The 22,606-nt window shown below is 38.1% G+C and overlaps 1 protein-coding gene across 2 annotated transcripts in view; it reads left to right on the forward strand.

The window, feature by feature from the left end:
• LY75 (lymphocyte antigen 75) overlaps positions 1–14,057 on the forward strand; it is a 41,406-nt gene extending 27,349 nt beyond the window's left edge. Inside the window, exons 23-35 of one of the 2 annotated variants that reach the window (XM_088519466.1) lie at positions 1,479–1,639; positions 2,324–2,453; positions 4,059–4,291; positions 6,112–6,280; positions 7,243–7,404; positions 7,831–7,953; positions 8,369–8,563; positions 8,929–9,149; positions 9,839–10,013; positions 10,645–10,812; positions 11,785–11,907; positions 12,318–12,485; positions 13,779–14,057. In XM_088519466.1, the coding sequence (XP_088375592.1) occupies positions 1,479–1,639; positions 2,324–2,453; positions 4,059–4,291; positions 6,112–6,280; positions 7,243–7,404; positions 7,831–7,953; positions 8,369–8,563; positions 8,929–9,149; positions 9,839–10,013; positions 10,645–10,812; positions 11,785–11,907; positions 12,318–12,485; positions 13,779–13,963 (2,213 nt within the window). In that variant the 3' untranslated portion in view covers positions 13,964–14,057. Of the gene's footprint in view, positions 1–1,478; positions 1,640–2,323; positions 2,454–4,058; positions 4,292–6,111; positions 6,281–7,242; positions 7,405–7,830; positions 7,954–8,368; positions 8,564–8,928; positions 9,150–9,838; positions 10,014–10,644; positions 10,813–11,784; positions 11,908–12,314; positions 12,486–13,778 lie in introns of both variants that reach the window. The other variant, XM_088519467.1, reaches the window with a different exon arrangement.
• Positions 14,058–22,606: the final 8,549 nt, after the last annotated feature.

Raw genomic sequence — 22,606 nt, forward strand, 5'->3', positions numbered from 1 at the left:
AAGTTTAAACATATCTGAGGTTGTAGGTTTTGCACTGTGAAGATCGCCCAGAAGCTGCTCCCAAGGTAAGCTCAGCTGTGTGTTGGAACAAAACTCCGAGCACAAAAACCTTCTGGAGCGTGTAGGACCCTCCATGTCCGAGCATGCTGAGTAGCTTATTTTGCCCATCTGTCTAAACAGGTCTACTTGTAAACTGCCCAGGAGAGTATTAGGAGGGTGTAAGACAGGGTAGACTGCAAAAAACAAGGGAGTTTGTGCTTTCCCTCAGGATCTCTCTCTCAGGTTTTGTATAAAGGTGGTCATTGAGGTGAATGCAGTTAGGGGGAAATATGTTTGTGCTGGCTGCAGGTAGGATTCAGCAGTAACTCCTGCTGAATGAGCCAGCTGTATTTGAATTTGTGTTTGGGTGGACAACTAATAGCTGTCTGCAGCTACATCTGAAATAGCTTGGCTAAATTCCACAATGTGAGCCATACTTTCTTTTTAAGCAAACAACCTCTTGCTAAATGATATATAGAAAGAAGACAAGGGAAGCCACTAGTGTACAGGCAGGGAGCGTCTAAATGGCAATTTGTTACTGCTGTCATGGGAGTTGAATTGGGCTGTAACCATACAAGTAGATACACATCCCGAGGGATCTGGGGCTCTTTAAAGATTGCAAAAGCATAACGCTCTAAAGTATTACCTAGCAGGACCTTTTGTCCTGTTTTGTGCTTATGGAGGTAGTTTTGCTTGTTCTTGCTTCCCTCCCTACACCCCACTGTAGTCAAAGCCACTTGAGTAGGTAACTAAGGCAGAATCATCAAAGTGCTGCTTTCTGTAGGCTGGTTCTGCTCTTCCCAGTGTATAGTGAAGGTGGGTGGCTTCAATATGTGAATCTTCAATGGGTTTGCCTATCTTAAAAAATGGGCTGAGGCTAATCTGGCATGTGGCTGATGGTTGAGACATGTCGGCAGCAGCTAATTACATTGCCTCAATTTGTCTTCCTAATGTAGACAAGCTTTGTGGATGTCCCTACTCACCAGAGGTTTACTGAAGCCTTTTGTCAGAATGTTCACTAAGAGGGAACTTTTAGGCTTTTCCTGCCTGAAATTTTTTCCAGCTAAGTCTGACTTCCTTTGTCCTGTCCTGCCTTCCCTTACTGGCAGGCAGGAAAGAGAGAAAGATGAGAGAGAAAACTGGAAGGGAACACTCTTGTTATCTCTGTGGGGAAAGAATAGAAAATCTTAAACACCTACGGAAAAGCAGCATCTAACTTTTGGATTTCAGTGGAAGGAGAAAGTCGAGAGGGAAGTACGAAGACAGAAACAAGAGAGTTTAGAGGACACGATCCACACCTTTTAGATAAAAGACAGCACCCTTCTTGTTGGTTATGAAGGGAGGAGTTTGGTTATACAAATGGAGTTTGTGTTATTTGAGATGTTTACTGTAGTTTTCTGTACTGTAATGTGTTATGTATTTACTGTGCTGTCCAACAGATTTTATAACAACCTTGCTTACTGATATGCCAAAAGATGTTTGGATTGGTTTGCAGTTCTTGTTCAGCACAAGGGAGAACAAGTGGATAGACGGGAGTAGACTGTTGTATAGTAACTTTCACCCGCTCCTGACAGGAAGATTAAGGAAAATCCCATTGGATGTAAGTTCCGATTTTTGGACTTCTATTGGATATTGTGTAAAAGGTTTGGGATATTGACTGTATCAAAAGAAGAGAGGAAGGGAAAAAATACAGAAAGTACGTAAAACAGACCAGATTCCCCAAATGGTGCTTTTAATTGGCAAATACATGACTGACAGTGACTGACAGTAATGGAATTCTGTTTACTCTTATTTGGATAACATCTCTAAATGTTATGAGGGGTGGGAGAAAAAAAGAAACAACTCTTTAATGATACTTTCCTGGAATTTATATTTGTAATTTAAGACTGTATAAAAACACTCACCAAAAAGTTGCCATCAATAATTCTCAGTTCAGTTGCATGTAGGGTACATCTGTAAGCTATCATACATTAGTATTTTGCTGGCTGCTCTGCCCAAGGTGAAGCATAATAAATTTAATGGAATCACAACCATAAACAAGATTTATTGCAAGTGGTGAATAGTTTAATGTTCTTTCCCTATATTTAACTTGAGAATTCTTTCTGAGTCCAAACACCTGGCAGTGGTTGTAAAATAGGTAAGCTGTATTGCACCATTCCTTTGAAAACTACTTAAACAAGTTCAGACAGATCAGGTTCTCTTAGCCTTATGTTTCTTTCACCTTTTCTACATTAGTATTGTTTATATCTTGTTTGAGTCTGATGAGGATAATTCTGGTTTACAGCTTTTTGATGAAGAGTTTAACAATCAGTGTGGTGTAATTCTCAACGATCCAAAGTCACAGTATGTTGGAACATGGAACTTCACTGCCTGTGCTGACAAGCACTTTCTGGGTATATGCCAGCGGCCAATAGGTAAGTCTGAAGAGTCAAAATAAATTAGAGCCAGGCTCTACTGTTAAGATTTGTGAGCCAGGAGATCTTTTAATGTATGTAAGTTGTTGCACTTGAAGAGCAAGATTCTTGCAGGGACTGAGCTAGTGTTTTGTGCAGGATGCTTTGGGGCAAATTTACTTAGCCATAGAGAATTTACCCTCCACTTATTTTTATAGCCTAGTTCTAAAGCCACAGGGAAAATCCATCTTTCCAAGACGCTCTGTCCATATGGTTTCAATGGAACCATACTTTTGCTTGTAGAGACTTTAATATTCTGTGGATGTAGATGTCATGTACATCAAGAGGTGGAACAAATTATTCCTTTCTCCAATTCAGAACAGTGAAAGAGAGAAGCACTAGAAAGGGATCTCTGAATATTTTCGTCCTACCTAAACATCTGTGATTTTTAGCACTATTAAAATATAAGGTAGTATTGTGAACCTTCTAGTTAAAATCAGCCTGCCCAGAGCAAACCTTGAGACCATACATGTAGAGTGGCAATTTGCAGTGATGCAGCTTTTCCTAGCTTAATGCAGAATCAGGTCCATTGGCATAAATACGGTTTTCTTTATTTGAACTAAAAATGATATTCTGGTATAACCTGGTAGGTTGGTCATCACTGATTACTGGAATCTGATGAAACACATAAAGCTACGCTGAGTCTTAATTACTGCTATAGGCTAATATTCAGCACATCCACTTTTGAATATGTATCTCATTTAAATAATCCTTTTAAACAACTCATGCTATCTTCAAGAAAAACAGGTGCGCAAAACAAACTCCCGGGAAAATATACATCTTTCATTCTCAAATAAACAAAGTAATTTTTTCCCTTGTGATCTCCTTTAGTTCATTACCAAATACTTTTAATACTCCAAGTATCCAGATTTGAAGTGTAGCCAGTTTAAAACAAACAAACTTAATAAAAGGTTAGTAGTACATCTGTGTAAGTGTATTTTTCTGGACTGAACACTTCTTCCTAACCCATAGCCTTTTGGACAGCCAGAAAGCCCTTTTACAGTCTGGCTTTATGTGACAGTATTTGATGTCATCATGTTTTGGGGCGAATCTTAGGATAATTCAAGCTTTCCAGGAGGCTGCAGGTACAACTGTGAGATTGGACTGGCCTACGGCCCTGTTCTAGGGGAGAAGACAACATGGATTCCTTAGGAATCTGGGTGTGATTGTGATTAGCACAGTTTCTTCAGGCAGCATCAGCAATTATATCTCCTTTCTTTCAGAAGGGGACACTTTCCTTACTAATGTGTTTAGTCCATAGAACTCTTTAATATTATATAGTAATTAGTTAAAGCTAGGAAATCTAATAATATGTAAGCCCAAGTTCCTGTCCAAAAACATGTGTATGTAAAAATGAGCTGCAAATGATTCTATTTTTCTTCAATATATTTTCTGTCCAAAGTGTCAAAGATATATTTACTCCTGACTATTATCATTAACATATTTTACTGTCTAAGAAAATATTTTTAATGTGTATTTCTAGGGAGGGAATTCAAACAAGTTTTTGTGCTCATTACAAAGAAATTTTTTCCAGTCTCTAACCACCTAACTGGTTATCTCACATAGGTATCGGAACCGTTGATAACAAGACAGAACAAATTCTTAATGAAACAGTCACCTATCAGAATATTCAGTACATGGTAATTCTGAAGAATTTGTCCTGGAATGATGCAATGTCTGCGTGCATAAGTAACAAAATGCAACTGGTTAGCATCACAGATCAGTTCCAGCAGGCTTTCCTTGCTGTTCAGGCTGCCCTTCATAATTATCCACTTTGGATTGGACTCTTCAGCAGAGATGTAAGTTTTGTTTTTTTTTTCCCTTCAGACTGTGGCTTACAATAATATTTAGAGTTGTGTGCAATAGAGGTATAAACACAATGAAAATTTAAAATTTCTAGGATAACCAAGAGTTGTTTCCATTGGCATCTGTTTTCTTTTAGTAAAAATTATCTGGAGGGTTTCAAGATTAATATACTAGATCTTTGGTTCTACAAGTTATATGCTTAACTTATAAGTTATGTGCTTATATGCAGTGGTTCAATTCCACTGAATTAATTGATGACGAAATTATTCATTTGTAAGATCATGGGATGGAGGGATATGTTGTAGGGTAGCAGCAGTATATATTACTAAACATATTTGTGTCTCCTGTTAGTGAAATGGTGCTGCTATTTTTAATATTATGGAGTATCCCTGTAATGAGGTAACCAAAATCTATTTTAAGAAGGAAAAACTAAAAATTGTAAAGAGAATCCAAAACTGACCCTTAAAGTTTTCTGCAGGCATATTTCTATAACTTCAACTCTGTAGTTTCTTACTGTCATTTGTACCACTTTTGGGGATTAAACATTCCTGACAGGCGTGTGTGTGTGTGTCTGTGTGTGTGTGTTTTTGTGGTGGTGATGTTTCTTTTTCCTTTTGTCTTTAAAAAAAGTCAATGCAGTAGTTACTATTTGTCTGTAATAGCCAGAGGCCCTCTTGGATATCTTCAGTGTAGACTGAGAACTTTCTCAGCTGTTAAGTCCTTTTAAATCCTCCTTAAATTGCAACAAAAAAAAGGCTAATTTGGTTTGAAAATCATTTATCTATAAGGGTAGTGGTTTTCACTTGGCATCTGTGGTGTTATGATCTTGATTTGTCAGTAACGGACTAGCTAGTATTCTAGGCAAAGCAGGAAAGAAAAAAAATACAGAAATGTTTATGCTTTATGGAGAATATTTTTATAAAGGAAACAGATATTTAATCTTAATGAAGATGAGAAGACCAGGACACCTTTTTCCCCTCCTCTTTTGAATCTTTATCTTTAAATGAAGAGCAGATGATTAATTTTGCAGTATACAACTCTGACATGCATTAGCTGTTCACTGTTGCAACACTTTGTTATTTGGGCACAGTTAAAGAGTCACATGAAAGGAAATTATAATGAAACTGGCCAACAGAACTTGTTATTCCAGTGATGGAATCATAGACACAAAAGAAAGATGTAAGATAAATGAAATTACAAAGGTGGAGGGGGATTTCCCAAAGAAAATTTTTATATCTAACATGGGATAGCATGCTTGTTGTATGTAGGGTTTTTGTTATTCCTGCTATATCCTCCAGGGCAGGAACTCATTTAACTTATAAAATCAGTTAAGTATTTAACAGATTACTCTCAGCCTGCTGGAGTAGAGAAACTGAGGCAAGACCTTATTCAGATATCATCAGTTTTCTAAGCACAGATAATTAAACCCAGCACTGATTTGCAGGTGCAAGTGCTGTAGTTTGGACATCTCATTGCCAGGCCTCCCTTAATAAGCACAGTAGGTAGACATCAACATTTGATCATTTGCCATCAGCTTCAGCTGACTCATTTTTGCAAATGCAAAGCATATATATATATATATATATATATATATATATAAAACAATAATAATAATAATAAGGCTCGTTCTGTGGTAAGGGCTGATTGGATCTGATCAGAGTGTGGGAGTAGTGGAACGTGTACAGTTCTCAGCAGAGACGCTGTGGACTCCAGCCACTTGGCACCTTCTAGCCAATGTAAATACATTGACATGTGATTTGCTGCACCTAATATTTTTCAGCGTGTAAGCTGCTCATCTGTTTTACAATGCTAGGGTGGAAAACATTATGGCTGGCTGGATGGGAAACATGTTAGTTTCAGTCGATGGTCTGACGATGATGAAGAAATGAGTGAAGAATGTGTGTTTTTGGACATTGATGGCTTCTGGAAAACTTCAGACTGTGCCTCTGAAAACCGAGGTGCTATTTGCTATTTACCAGAAAGTATGTATCCTAACATTCTCTTGACAATATCTAGGAATGTTGCATTGTCTTATTATGAAGCATATTTTTAGTATTATGGATTATAATTCTAAAATGGCAACATTCATCTTTTGGATTTTTCCAAACAGGCTGGTTTGCAAACTGCAGGTAGGGAAGGGGAGGTGACTTGAATATACTAATTGAGCTTAATCTACAGGTTACCTAAAACTAAATCCAGGATGGGTGCTTTGGGCCAGACTTGTATTGTCAACTGATTTCACCTTTGCACTGTTTCCATGAGATTGTTGCATACGAATCTCTTGCACATAGATTAAGATTTAGCCTCTCTACTCTTTACATCTTTATACTGGAACTTTCCACAATTCCTTCAGCTATTGAAGTCCATACAGGGTGGGAGATAGGTGACTACATAGAGGAGAAAGCCTGTAGACACTGATTTGAAAGGTACAGGCTGAAATCTTCATCAGCTCCCTATAGACCATTCTAATTATATACCTAATAGCAAGGACTGGACAGCTTTTTGCACGGCACATGCCTGAAAAAACATATGCAAAGATTTCTTTGAATGACACATCACATCATGAAGGACTCTTTACCATGAGACCATTCATGCTTTTTTTGAGTGAGGACACAGTTAAAGCCCATTGCTGTATGTTCTGAGTCACAACATTTAAGATTATGATTGTCACTCTTAACTACTCAAAGCTTGCAGTGTGACCAACTACAGGAGGTGTGCTTCTTCTACAGTAATAGCTAGATCAAGTCACAAAATGGGGATGTCTTCTTAGTGTAGAGTAGCTCTTGTTTATTATGATGGCCTACCATTTTGATTACTAGTTCATACTTCTTGGCTTCTTCGTACTTCTTAAAAGTTTTTTTAATGCTGTGTGAAATGTGTGCCATGAAGTGTAACCCTAACTGTTTTATAGTCATAGCCTGAATGTCTTCTTTCCCTTCCTTAGAGAAGGCGGAGAAAGAACCAAGTACGCAAGTTAAATGCCCACATAAGATTAAAAATACACCCTGGATATCATTTAGAAACAACTGCTACACTTTTACAATAACAAAGAATAGGTGGCGAGAGCTGAAGTCCCAGGAAGCTCACCATTTATGCAAGAAAATGAGTAAGTACTTCTTTATAGGCTATTCATAGACACATTTATGGTTAGTTTTACATCTGAATTGCTGTATTACAACAACTCAGTGAGAGGTGCAAGGAGCTTGTAGCATTTGGAAATGCACTTCCTGATGCTATTTTTCCTCCACAATGCTCTGGTAAAAATTGCCAAAGCATCTGTAGGAGAGCTTGACAAAGACATAACTAGGAATTACTGATTCCTGAAAGTGTTTAAAAAAAAAAAAAAAAAAGGAGTTTTGTTTAACATGTACAAAATTTAAATAGTTTGGGTGACTTATCCTACACAGCACTGTGTTTTTTCTTCCCTTTGTGTGTGAAAAAATTAAATGGCCTGAGAATGGTCTGATTGAGAAAAGCAAAAAAGGTAAGTTTGAAAGAAAGTGATTTTTGTTATTAAAATTTCTTTCAACAGACCCAGAAGCATTTGTTCTGAGTGTTCGAGATGAAGAAGAAAATAACTTCGTAACTGAGCAGCTTCGCTCCTTCAGTGGCCTGGCTACGTGGGTCTGGCTGGGTGTGATTTACGACAACAGTGGTAGGTTGCAAGTCCCCAGCCCCTACCTGGACTGGAGGAAAAGTTTGCAGCATTAAGTGCACATTTATTGCGTGCTTCAGTGTACAACCAAAGACAAACTGAATACCAACATATAAAAAAATTATATTTTTATTGATCTTCTAGAGGGAAAACAACTGGATATGCTTTTTGTTTGATACTTAAGACTTGGTATGTTCTGTTTAGTCTAGATTTGATTTACCCAGAAAGTAGAATTTGAAAGAGACTGGATGACTAATGCTAACACATTTAGCATTGTATATGGAACAGAATTACAGTAATTCACAGCACCACCAAATTTTTTCCAAAGTCTGCTAATGTCTTGACTCTGTTAAAAATTAAATGACTTCTTGTACACAATATCAATGTTTTGCTCAATGAAGAATATTTTCCGCAGATAATGTTCTGAAATGGTATGATGAAACTCATCTGACCTACAATAACTGGCGCCTGGGAAGACCTAACATAAAGAGAAACAGTTTTTTTGCTGGTGTAAATCTTGATGGTTTCTGGGATATTTATAATTATTCTCAAAGTTGGCACGCTCATCACTATAATGTGTACAGTATTCTCGCTTGTAAAATTGAGAGAGGTAAGTAAGCAATAGAATATATAAGTGCCTAGTATGGGTGTGTGGGATGAGGAATAACGTAGGATCTGGTTCAGGATATAAGGCTTTGCTTTTGCTCCCACTGAAGGCTGTGGCAGAACTATCCGTGACTCTGGCATGGACTCTAGTGGGTGGAGGATCTAATATTCTTTCCAGTCACGACGGATGCGTTTGCTGTACTAGTCCAACTGCTTAGTCTGTTTGAAATATCAAAAGATAGCTTACATGGTAGAAATGGTCCTGAACACTAATACTTGAATTACAGATGGATTATAACATTTTGCTTCTGTTCTTAATAAGAAGAATGAAACGCACACAATTTACTGTTATCTTACCCTTTGAAATAGGACCCCAGCAACACAAACCTCCACTGCCTGAGTCTATTCTACATGGAAATAGCACTTACAGGGTCCTTCAGAAAAAGTTAACATGGTACGAGGCGCTGAGAGAATGCAAACAAAAGGGGAGTGATTTAGCAAGTGTCCACAGCGAATCGCAACAGCTGTTTCTTGAAGACATTGTCAGGCGGGACGGCTACCCTCTATGGCTTGGACTCTCAGTCCATGATGTAAGTGTTGTTGATAACCTCATATTAGTATAGTTACAATAATTATTGTAAGTAATTCACTACCCAGAATATTTCATATTTTCTGGATTTTTCTCCAGATTCTTGGAGGCTCTATTTTTTTGTAGTATATTACTCACTTTTTATTTCCCCCTCACCAGCATGTTAGAAAGTTTAAGGTATGTTAAAATTCAATACAAGTACCCTCCATTAATTTTTCCAAATAGTTGAAATCTTAAAATAAGAAGTGCGAGAGGGGCTGTGATTTTTTTCCACATGTACTCTGCCACCTCTGTCCATTCTTTGGTTGGAGTGGGTCCCTGTGCTTCACACAACCGGCTTGTCACTGTCGTGCATTTCCAGCAAGGCATCTAAAGCAAGAGGTGACACTGCAAGCGCTTCACTCTGTGCAGCTCTCTCTGCAGGTTAGCAGTTTGCAACATCGCTAGTATCATTCTTTACAAGCTCTGAACTGAAGATGCCACAGCCTCTCAGTTCCCACAGATAACAAGGGCTCCTATGATAGCTATTCCTTGGAAAATGCTAACCATGCTGTACACTGATTCAGTGTGGATTTAGGTAACACACAGCACCTGCGTTTTAATGCATCACTAGGGATGTACCTTGCTACATAACTTAGTAAGGACTGTACACTTTGATGTCAAAATTGTGGGTATTGTTTCTTTAATTAGGGAAGTAAAGCTAATTTTGAATGGTCAGATGGAAGTGACTTTGACTACTATCCTTGGGAATTAGAAAACTCAAACACTACTGGAAACTGTGTTCTGCTGAATACAAGAGGATCTTGGAACCGCACAAAATGTACAAGTGTTGCTGAAGGTGCCATTTGCTATACTTCTCCAAACAGTAAGTGCTATCTCAAAAATATTTTCTGTAATTTTAATGTATTTCTCTTCACATGTTGTATTTAGAACTGAAAAGGAAGGTCAAAAAACATGCAGGTTCTCAGAAAATTAGTCACTAATGAAAAGACTTGCTTTTTCTTTGTAGTATTGCTCCCATTTTGCTTCCTACATCTGCCTCTATTAGTGTTTCCAAGCAAAAGGAGATTGTAAAATGGAAATTGATTGGCCTACCTTTATAAAAAGGAATAAGAAAACTAGCATATTTATATTAATAATTATTTTATCCTGTGTGCAGATGAACTTCCGCCCAGTTCACAGCCTAGCCATTCTGTTGATGAGTATGGTGAATATCTGGTCACTTTTTGGTCACTTATGACACAAATATAAACTCTTAAATATCTTTTCTGAATCAAAGGTCTATATCAAACCAAAATCAAAACCCCTTGAAAGCAAGAGAGTCCCAAATTTCATTTAGTTCATCTACTGTGCATAAAGGAGGAATATAAATTGTCATGTATGAATAGTTGGTAGGACATGCAGTTGTTGTAGTAACAAAAAAAAATACTAACAATAAAGAGTCTGTGCACAAACTCCTGTTGCAGAAATGATATCAAATATCTCTATCTTTGCAGAGATACAATTACAACCACAGCAGGGAAGCACAGCCCCAGGATGCCCACATCTCAGTGGATCACTGCAATGGATACAGTATAAGGATCACTGCTATGCATTTGATATGGCCTTCTACAACTTTTCAGTATATAACGTGGAAGATGCCAAAAGAGTCTGCCACGAACTGAGTATGTTTACACTTTATCACGTAACAAGTTGTAATTAGTCTGTTCTTCCAGAAAAATTAGAACACTGAGCATGCACATGCACAATCCTGCACTGCTTACAGTTCAGCATATATGCTTCTTTAACTTAGGAGAATGTCTAGTGGCAAGCTTTATCTCAGCTTTCTGCGATCACCTGATGCAGGGTTTTGATAAAATTTCACAATGTGTTGACAATTTAACTGGCACAAACGACTGCAAATGAAATGCAGATAGCCATCAACAGAGCATTTAAAAGTTTAGAAGGATTAAGAAGTTCTTAGCAGAGGATTTAGAAGTTTAGCTTGGAACAAAATTTCATTTGTGTACTGTTAACTTCTATACAGTTAGTGCTGTAAGATGTGTATTCTCATGATACCACTGCACTAGCTCTTTGCAGGTAGATTCCCATTAAGTGGTTTAAACCAAACCACCTTAATGACTGTAATAATATCATAGAATCATAGAATCCTTAAGGTTGGATGGGACCTCCAGGTATCATCCATAAACTAAAAAATTTTCTGTCCAACTAGAGGATTTTATGTTGTTTTTGATAAGTGTGATTTTATTGTGAAAGGCAATGTTAAGCAGGATCACATCCTACATCTTCTGTCACCTTCTTAGCTTAGAAGCTAGTGAATGTCTTTTTTTTCATTGAATTATCTATCTTATGATGTAAAGCTGAACTATGTGGGATGAATTAAAGGAAAGGAATAGTCTCAGTTCTAGGTGCAGAATTATCTGAAATTGTCATGTATAATATTACACTGTGTTCTTGGGCAGGGCATTTATCTCTTCCATAGAAGAAATTCCCACTAGAAGCCCATAGCCGCAGATCTTTTCCTTATTTCTGTGTGTTTCGTTGCTCTTGCGGAATTTTTAGAAAACAGTTAATGTATAAGTGCAATGAAAAATCTCTAAAGTTACAATTTTAACTCTCTTTCCTCTTCCTCCTAGATCCTTCAGCAACCCTTCTGACTATAGCAAACGCTGAGGAGAACGTGTTTGTCAGCAAACACATAAGAGAAAACGATCTAATCACCAGGAAAGTATGGCTTGGCCTGGCTCAAAGCTCTAGGGGTAAGTAGTAGCATCCCTGTGTGAGCATGAGTGTTTTGCATAAGTGAAAAGACATAAAACTTCAAATAAGAATATTGTTGTGTAATGTTAATAGCCTGGCCCTTTGGATTAAGTTAAGTCTTTCCTGGTAGCCACACTTGAGATAAACAGGGGTCAGTAAAATTAATTTTCCCTGGCACTGATGCCACATAGTTATACTGCAAACACTGTCATTTCTGTCTGTTTACTAAGTGTGTGCAAATGAAGTGTGGCTAAAAGGGATGTATTCCTACTTATTGTTTTTAATATATAGGACAAGTATTCTTGGCCTTGTTTCTTTTAGTAAAGAAAACAGTAGCTTAAGGATTACATTCTGTGTTGTAATACAGCATGTTATGATGGTTTAACTAAACCAGATTATTTCTCACCAGGTCAGTCCTTGAACTGGCTGGATGGCTCATCAGTTAATTATGTCAACTGGGAAAACAAAACTGCAGAGGACAATGAGAAGTGCAGTGTGATCCTGTCCACAACTGGTACCTGGTCTAAAGTTGACTGCAGTCGCAGTCAAAGCAGAGTGGTTTGCAAAGCTCCCATAGGTAGGTCAGAATTGGTCCTAATGGAGGCTTAACCCTTGTCATGACTATTTCAGGACTTCCTCCTTCTGGGAAAAGTCTGTGTTCAAATAATGGAATTACAGTTCAGTAGAGAACCTGTCAAATACCTCAGCTTAAGTGAGAGCCTTCTGTCACTGCTCCCCATTCAGCTAGCTGTCTGTTATCGCTAGGAATATGCCTCTCCTACTTACCCACTACCTGCTTGAAAGATAAGGGAGAGAATTGAAATTTCCACTTAAGAGAGCATGGAGCAGTTGCTCTAGCTATTCCTCCTCTTGGCACATGAGAGTCTCTCTCAGATGAGTGTTTTTTCCTCTATGCCTGCACAGGTGGAAGCAGAGACTTCTGTTTATGTGAGATGCTGAGTATGTGAGATGTTTATGTGAGATGCGAGATGCAGATTGCATTTTCAGTGCTGAGAAGGCTTCTAGAATTAGACACACAGCTCCAAATAGGTCTTGAGCCTCATGATGATACTTCATACTCTGTCCTGGCCAGGAGAGGAAGCAGTTACTAGAGCCTTAAACAAGCTCCTGAGCAAGAGGGATATTTCAGATTTTGCATACATCTTCACAGAAATAGAATTGCAGAAATAGTTTGTGCTATTTAAGAAGACTGCAGAAAGATCTTTTCAATCCAGGGGAGGCATAATTACTTTCCACTCAAGGAGACTCCTGGAGCATATTAGAGTTCTAAAATACAGAGTTCAAAAATTTCATTCAATGAAACACCTGTCTCTGAAACACTGAAAAGCTTTTTTTTTTTTTCAGCAATAATTTTAAAGTTTGCTTAGTTTCAGAGCAGACTGTCTACATTTTAAAGTTAATTCCTGACACTTTTCAAAAACAACATTTAATCATTTCACTTATACTCAGTACAATATCATATTCCTTACTTGAAACAAGTAAAGCACTTACTAGTGAACTATTTTGACTGATCAGACTTGGAAGTTAGCCCTGCTTTGAGCAGGAAGAGCAGCTGACCTCCAAAGGACCCTTCCAACCTAAATATAATGAAGAAATTTCCAACAGCATGATTAAAAATAAGATATTAGCTACTAATGTGTATAGGAACTTCCAAGTTGATGAGGTGAAGACTATTAATATGATGCAGTTTTTCCTTAACGTCAGTTAAATGATCCCACAGTAAATGTATTATTAATTTATAGCTATGTAAGTATTAACTATGTGAAACAAATATTCTTACCAAAACTCTACAGGATGTTACAGTTATCCAGAACTGTTACAGCATATAACTATTTTTGTTTTATTGCAGGTTCAAATCATACTGGGGTGGCTGTAGCATTTGCTCTGATGATTATTTCAGTCTTCATTTGTGGATTAGTCTGGTATCTCTATAAAAAGAAACGTCTTCACTGGAGTGGCTTCTCTGCAGTACGCTATCAAAGAGGGCTGAGTGATGATGAGACTGAAGATGTGTTCACAAAAGATAGGTATTGAGAAACTGTTCCTTCTGGGTGATTTAGAATGAACTTCACTGTGTGAAGTCATAAAGGAGGTACTTGATGTTTTATTTCTTTTTGAAGAAAAAGAAGGTTATTATTGGGGGCTATAACCTGCTCTTTTATACAAGTGTGCAATTTTTATTCAAATCCATGGCAATGATTTACAATGTGCAAGACAGCATATTGCTTATCTTATGCCTGAGAGCTGTATGCAGGGCTAGCATGAACAAGAGCAGAACCCCCCAGTCTTCTAAATCTAAAGCACAAGTGTTGCGTTTTATTCTGTAGGGTAAGTTTTGTAGATTGGTTTCTTCTCACAACAGCGTCTCTCAAAGATTTACAATAACCACTGGCAGGAAATCTTGTAGTAAAAAAAAAAAAAAAAAAAAAATCTGCATCTCAACCTGAAGTATTAAGACATAAAACTGCATTTAGGGTAATATTTAGGGAATGACCTACCAAATTTTGTACTTTTGTTTCCGTAGCTGCTCTGAAATTAGACCTACATGATCTTTTTCTATATTAAAACACAGAAAATAACTGTTTCATTTCATGATCCACTGCACTCTGAGCATTGCAGTGATGATGTTCTGTAAGGAGATCCTCCTGACATTTTACTTACAGTAATACTCATACTAGGATTAAGTGCGTACTTTTCTAGGTGACAATACTCATCATCTCTTTTAGAGATAAGTTAAAGATATGTCTAGATAAGGAATGAGAAAGAATGTATGGTAACTTAAGTTGTGTATGCAGATGCTAAAAATACTTGAGTATTTTACATACAACTTAAACTTGATTTTTTTTTTTAACCTAATGTGTTACTGTGGCCTTGTGTGCGCTCCAAAGAAGCTATAAAGGGAAAAAGGGAAGTCAGAATTCTATCTATTAATGATTTGATCAATTAATTTTTTGAAAGAGTCTTTAGACTTTTTTTTTTAATGCACAAATAAGGAACAGGTATGTTTACTTTTTATGAAGGAGTACATATGGAAGACCAAATCCCTTCCCCATTTATGATGTGATAGGCTATTAGGAATATGTTTGGTCTAACATACTACTGATTTCTCTGAAGTGACATTGCAAGGTCACAATGTTCCGCTGCCTTTTTTCCCCTGCCCTGCAGTTTACTTATGTTGACAGCACTTTTCTTTGTTCCTGTTTGCACTATTTTGATAAGCAAATGTTTATCAGTTCTATTGAGAAATAGAGAACTTCTTGTAGTTACCATGTTAGCACCTGTTAAAATAGGAGGCTGGACAGCCATAGAAAAGGAAATACTGTGTGCTAGTTTGCTGATCAAAGAAATAAGCACTTATTTGGTACTTGGGCACGATTGGGAACAATATCTTTCTTGGGTAACTTGTATAAACATTAATTATTATACCTTGAAAATAAATGTAATGGAAAGAAGCCCCACTCTCCTTTTAAACTTATCCATTTATGAGAAGTGTTTGAAATGTAAAATCTGGTAAGCTTATATGCATAAGCACCTTGCTGAATGCCTTCTAACGTAGGGGACTACGAAGATGTTTATTGTTTATTATCCTTTTCTAACAGCAGTAATAGTTGGGGAAAAATTACAACTAAGTTTATATGTTTTTAGATTTACTAGTTTTATAGATGTTTATATTTGCACATTTTTGAGTGTGAAATTGAAAATGGAAATAATTAATAGTCAAGTTCTAATTATCCAATGAATATCTTGTGAATATATACTTTTTATAAAATATTTTATTATTATGAATGATGTAAATAATTTTTAAGGCCCATTTCTCATGTTTCTTTCATCATACCCAGGTTGTCTAATCACTGGTAATTCTTATTTGGATAAGCACAACTGTCTTAGTACAGACAAATGACCGCTTTATTACAATATATAGTGAAATTATTTAGATGCATTGCCATTAAAAGAATAAAGTCAAGTAAAACACTAAGCTGCTCACATTGGTTTTATTTCTATGAAAGCAGTTATGAGAACTGAGATACAGCTCTCTCACTGGGCAAACCCATGCTACAGAGGGACTGTGTTCACATTGAGGTAGGTGCTACCATACTACATAGATAGGAAAAGTTTAGAGATCAAAGTCTTTTTGATGTATTAAAAAAAAAAAAAGCCACTGATTTTTCCCAGTTGAAAACACACACAGTGTTATCCGTAACTTTACCCAGTTTCTGTTGGAGTTTACAGAGAAAGGAAACATGCCCCTGTGCTGCTCTTTAAATATATATATATATATATATATATATTTATCAAGGTATATAGTTCATTAGTGTCTCCCTTTTATTCCTTGCATATATTAATTACTTTGGAGCTGAAATTGTAAGCTTCCCCAGTGCCATTGCTTGTAAATTGCAGAAAATCAGTTAGTCAAGTTATATTCAATCTTATGTGTAATGAGATGGATCTACTTTAAATATAGTCTTTCATTTTCATGCTATGTTAGCAAATTGCCTTCTTTCTGGAAGAAATTCTTGAGTCAGGTTCTGTAGTAAGCAGATTACAGAAATGGAAAAGTGTACAGCAGAAAGGGATCACAGCCCTGCTTCAGAGGAGCTGCACGTTATTTTGCATTTGTGAGTGAAGTCAATTTTAATACTCTTAAGGTCTCTAATATCTGGGAAAGTGAGACTGAAGAGAACCCTCCTATTACATAGGATGAGCTCAGCTGTGATCATGAGTGGCATAGTCCAGGGCTGCCCTTGTTTTACACAGGGTCAGAGAAAAGCACAAAGGTCATCGGCCTTAGAAAAGATTGATATAAAAACAGAAGACAAAGGATGAACAGGGAAACAGAAGTGCAGTATTTTTCCCTGGTTCTTGAAGAAAAAAAAAAAATGAGGTTAAGATCCTAAGCCTCCTAGTCTTAGAGCACAAGCTGTCCACTGGATGGTGGTAGCTCTAAGCAAAATTTGTGCAACTCTGGCTACATACAAGACAGTTTTGCACTGTTACGATTCAATGTATGAATCGCAGCATCATTGCTCATCTCCCACTATGGCAGAGCACTTTTCCTGTGGAAAGACCTAAGGCAAGGGGATGAAGAGGAGTGGAGTAATACAATGCTCGTTCCTCTTCCTAAATTTTACCCATTATCTCCGAAGATCCCTGCATTAACCTTTTCATGACACAAAATGGGGAATTTGATCTATAGCAGACCCGGACCATCCACTATTTTTAGCTTAACTATTGTTTTGTTTCCTCTTTACAGATACAAAAAAGAACTTCTTATGCACAAGCACCATGTAGGTCTGATATATTTGTTGTATATCTTACTAGTTTTCTCTTCCCCCCCCCACCTTCTTTAAATCAAGCATACCATCTGCTCATTGCCCTGGACATATGTTATAAATCTAAACATTTTTGAAAGTAGGAAATAAGTTACATGACCTGACAGTGATTTTTTTCTTGTTGTAAATAAACAAAGACCAAATATTAGATTTCCCAATGCTAAAAGTCAGAATTACAACTTGGATCTTTTACGTGTCTGTTGTTGCTGTCTAGAGCACAGCAGGAAATGTAACACTGAGGTTTACAAAGTTAAGCAAATTCCTTCTGTTGTCAAGAAATACATAAAACTTTTAGTAGCCAAACATGTTAAAGAACAGTTTTAAATAGAGAGCTATAAGCCATAATAAAAACTAAACATAGGAAGAGCAAGAGATTAAGTACAGGAACAATAAATTCAATCATGACTATAAAGCATTTTATCCATTTAGTTTTGAAAAAATTTTAAGTGAGAGTTGACAGAGAATTTGAAAGTAAGTTTTGTTTTATGGATAGCAAACAAGCTATGCAGCATTAGCAAGAAGGTAAAATGCCACTAACTTGTTTTTATTCCTCTACAACATTTTCATGTTGAAAGTATATCTATCTATCTATATATATACACATACACACACACACACACACACACACCCCCCCCCCGTAACTAACACTTCAAACAGAGGATTTAGGTAGGGAGCTTTCCAGATGAGATTTCAATGTTATTGTGTGACAGTGAAACAGACTGCAAGTCCTCTGGATTTGTATTTGTAATGCAGAAGGAAATGTAGATATAAACAAGATACCAGGTGTTTGTTTGCTTTGCTCCTTTTTGGCATAATGAGAATAATTCATTCCAATGCACCTTTTAAGAAAAGTGAAATTCCAGTAACGCATAATAATTAATGCAAACTGTGTTTTTGTCAATATTGTCATTGCTTATGAGATTTTTTTGTGTGTGTGTGCAAGAGCAAAGTTAATTTCCTCCACACTCTATCTTAGGATGCTCAAGAGTTCTTTCTTTCTCTTTTCCCCTTACACTTCTCTTTTCAGTTGTCATGTGTCAGAGTTCCTCATTATCAGATTACCACATAGAACAGAGAATTAGAGTTCAAGTAGCATTTTTTGTATAAACTAGCAGAGTTGTATTAAAAATACAAATAATGCTTAAAAGTTTTCACAAATATGCATAAAAGCATGTGTGATTGAATGGCATTAGTTGCTTAACTGCTATCTGCTTCTGTCATGGAAATTTATTTTTATAGATATGTCTATTTAAAGTGTGTCTGGTGTCAAGCAAGAATGTGACATATACATGCGCATATAAGGACACATTTATGAAGAGTGTGGGTCATGAGCTACTTGAAGGAAATAGGCTGTGTTTCTGAAGAAAGTTTCCATCTTTTATTTGTCCCCTGTGGACACCATTGTGCTTTTTACCTGTTCTGTCTCATAACATCTACTTCATACATCAGTCTCCTCTGCCTCACTATATCGTACCATCTTCCTTCTATTTTCACTAGCCAACACTTGTCTTTTTGCCCTACTTGGCTATAATGTGGGTTTATTATTCTGCTCATAACCTTTGTAGCCATATAACTCATAAGCTGCCAGAATTCTCATTTAAGTACTTAAAACTCAATACGTATTGTATTTTTATAGCGGTATTGGATATCAACATGGGTTAATGCATAAATATGAGTCTTGATAGAGACAGGAAGCTTCAGAGAGACATCTCAATCCTACTGAGAAAAACAGTAAGTGCAAGATTCTTAAGCAAGCTGCCTTGTGAATAACAACAGCACAGACAAGAGGACCAGAAAGCCTACACTAGCACAAGCTACTAGGAAAGAAGGCTGGAAAGCACTAATTCCTAAAGAAGGACAGACTGTTGAGCCCAGCTGACGAGCCCAAAAAGCCAAGGTTAAGCACACTGCCAACAGTTTCATAACATCAGCACATGCTCTGGGAAAGGGCTAGAACAGCCAGCAGCACTAAAACAACCACTGCTGACAGCTAGAAGGATCCACAACACAGGAACATCATGTCACAAGGTGCCAGGATACTGCTCAAGAGAGGATAGTCACTATAACAAAGACTGGTGGCCTAGGAAAGCATCCCTGCTCAACTGCTCCTGCTTTCAAGTGCCAACAGCTGTGAGGCAGTAGGAGGGATGCTCCAGCTGCAGCTGGCCCACCTTCAGCCACAGAGAAGCCTGGTAATAGAGGTCATCGCCCTTCAATTGCAAAGCAGAGGGAAGCAGGACAAGGAGTGCACCAGACCTCATTACCCAGGAAGGACCCAGGTGTTCTCCATATCCATAAATGACCATGTGACTTCAGCAGAAAGCATCGTTAACAAGAGCTAGGGTATTAAAAGACCTTCTCAGGCTTGACTTCCTTCTTCTTCTGAACATCTCTATGAGGATTTCTGGGCCAAGAAGCCTACAGCGAACAGTTCTCCTCATCATGACTGCAGCCCTAGCATCAGTCATGCTGTAGTAGTTCCCTTCCTCTACAAAGAACAAGCCGAGTGTATTAGCCAGGAGTCTCAACACCTGCATAAGCGCTCAGAAAGGTAAGAGAATGAGCATTTGTGAGGAACCGGTACCTTATCCCCCCTTCCTGTCCTAGCCAACTTGCTGCACACCTCCCTGCAGGCACTGCTCCCTTCCTTGGACAGCCAGCAGTGTTTCTCTTACTATAAAGACTTTTACACAGTATTATAGTATCAGGCTTACCTTGAAGGAGAAGCCTCACTTCTGAGTGCTGCACTGGAAGAAGCATGGACCTGCCTCTGCTTTTGTAGGTCCTTGAAGACTATTGCTAGCCAAGACTTAACTCTCTCAGTCTACCTGCAGGGACCCAGAGAAAAGGCAGTGGCCCTGGGCTCTCACTTTAAATATTCCCGTGCCCACAGTGCTTTGGGAGGAGATGGTGAGCTCATGATGAGGCACAAGTGGGGACAGCTGAGCAGGAGCCAGGCCCTCTCCTGGCTGGCCTGGCCTTGCAATGCAGCAAGGCAATGCACGCATTGATGTAGAGTGAATCTATGCATGGGGGAGCCTACTCTGCTACTGCTGCATAAACCATACTCAATACATAACCAGCCGAGTGCCTAAACTACTTCAGTTGACCCTTAAGATCAATATGATGTATCTATATCTAAAAAGATATGTATAGCTATTATATAGATGTATTTTATATTTATTATACATATATGAAAACTACCATCTATGTTATGCAGTTATATAAAGCATTATATATAGTATTAAATGTATATGTATGTTAAGACAGCATTTGCATCTAGAGAATATATATTCTAAAGCACATACATTTTCTTGTATTATATATATATAATTTGTATACACATGTAACATATGCATATATATGTAATGCTATATATGCACAGTTCTATATACATATGCACATATATACATATGAACATATAATATTACTGTGTGTTTCCAGCTGATTCTGTTTACAAGGTGGAAAGGCCAAAGGTTTTGTGTTCCCATTGCTGTCGTGGCACTGGGGGAATGAGGCTGCTCCCTCGGGGTGTTGCTCCCTCCAGGCTGCCCCACAGAGCTGTGGGGCTCCCTCTCGCCTGGCTGCCACACACAACATGGCTGCTGAGCTGCATGTGGCGGGCGGAGCTGCTGTTAATGGACACCGGGGCCGCAGGCTGGGTGCAGCATGAGGCACAGCTGAGCATGGTGGGCCATACAGTGCGTGCTGGTGTCTCCTTGCCACCACGCTGGAGCCTGCAGTCTGCAGAGTACAAGGCTGGCCATGGCAGGGACAGGAGGTGGGAGCAGACACCTTGCCAGGCCTAGGAATTGGCCAATGTACTGTAGGGCTCCCTGGGTGCCACCCAGACCCAAATGGCTGGGCAGAGCACGGGTGAAGTGTCTGATGTGCTCCTGCACTAAGTCATAAGCCCAGCATGCGACCATGTTGTTGGAAGAGCAGCACTTACAGGGCAAATAGGCAGAGATAAATGAATTTTGCACAGAAAGTCACAGAAAGTGATTGCTCAGCAATCACCTTTCTGTTTACAGTGGCATGGGGCCACCACCAAGAAGAGTACGTGCCATTGTAGCATTGGGAAATGTCGTGAATAGCAGGTATACTTGATGGCCCGTGGAATGTGAGAAAAAAAAACTTTTTTTTTTTTAAGTACAGATTTAGGAGCTTATATTTCACAATGAGGGCTGGGATGTGTATGAGTGGGTGAGATTTGCTTAAAAGTGACAGAGAGAGTGTGCCGTTCTGAGGTCAAGCCATGGTGTAATAATATACCTTGCATAAGGAAAATGTTTGTTAGAGAACTAGATAGATAAATACAAACATTGTAAAAACATAAATATGTATTTAAATACATGTATATTTACAAAAAAAACCATAGTGTAAATAGATAACTGAAGCTTACAGTCAAACTGCACTGAAAGTAGCAGATATAGCTTAGTAGAGGCTTATGTTTTTCTGTGTAAAGTGTTTAGGCTTACTGTTCAGTTGCTGATTATAAATTATATCAAATTAATTTTGTTTGGACTCAAAGTGTTTCATATAAAGAACAGTTAGAACATACACGGTTGAATTAACTATTAGAGCAATACTAAGGCAGAGGCCAGGAGGGACAATGACAACCTGATAAAGATAATGCTAGAACAGACTGAAAAAGTAGGGGAGCACTGCTGATTACATACTGCCTTTGGGTGCTAATTCACATGAAACAGTCAAAAATGAAACTGTGTACCCTGTGACATTTATGCTGAACTGCATTGGGGCATGTGTATTGTCATAATGATGATGTGTTAGATGAGGCAAGTAAAGTTGGACTTAAGAGTTTCCTAAGCAGAAAGGAAAGAGAGATGAAGGACAGGACTTAACATACACTTTGATTCTGTAAGTATTCCAGCTTTTATCCATCCTGAAGGAATTCCGTTTTACTATTACTACTACAAAAGATTAATATTGACAGAAGTTCTCCAAGCAACAAAGGCATTGATTCCAAAGCCTTGGACCAACCAAGTCCAGTTGCTCTTAAAGAACCCATTCTAAAGGGCCAGTAGTGGACAACCCAGGAAGCGTCAACAGTTCTAAGAGATTCAATATTATGCCAATGCATCCAAGACTGTCACAATTTTGCACTTGTACAAGGGCAGGGAGGAGAGCACTTCACAGTGGCAACAAAGCTGGTGAATTAGCAGGAGCACAGCCCTCACGAGGAGCGGTTGAGAGTGCTGGGGTTATTTAGTGCAGAGGAGACTGGTAGTGAGGTAGGGGGGCAGGGGGAGGTCAATCTCATCTCCAGAATAACTACAGGTAAAACAAGAGGAAATGGCCTCAAGTTGCGACAGGTTCAGGTTAG

Source organism: Tinamus guttatus, unplaced genomic scaffold, assembly GCF_059628265.1.
Source record: "Tinamus guttatus ecotype Peru unplaced genomic scaffold, ASM5962826v1 Tinamus_guttatus_pri_ptg000060l, whole genome shotgun sequence".
Taxonomy (NCBI): domain Eukaryota; kingdom Metazoa; phylum Chordata; class Aves; order Tinamiformes; family Tinamidae; genus Tinamus; species Tinamus guttatus.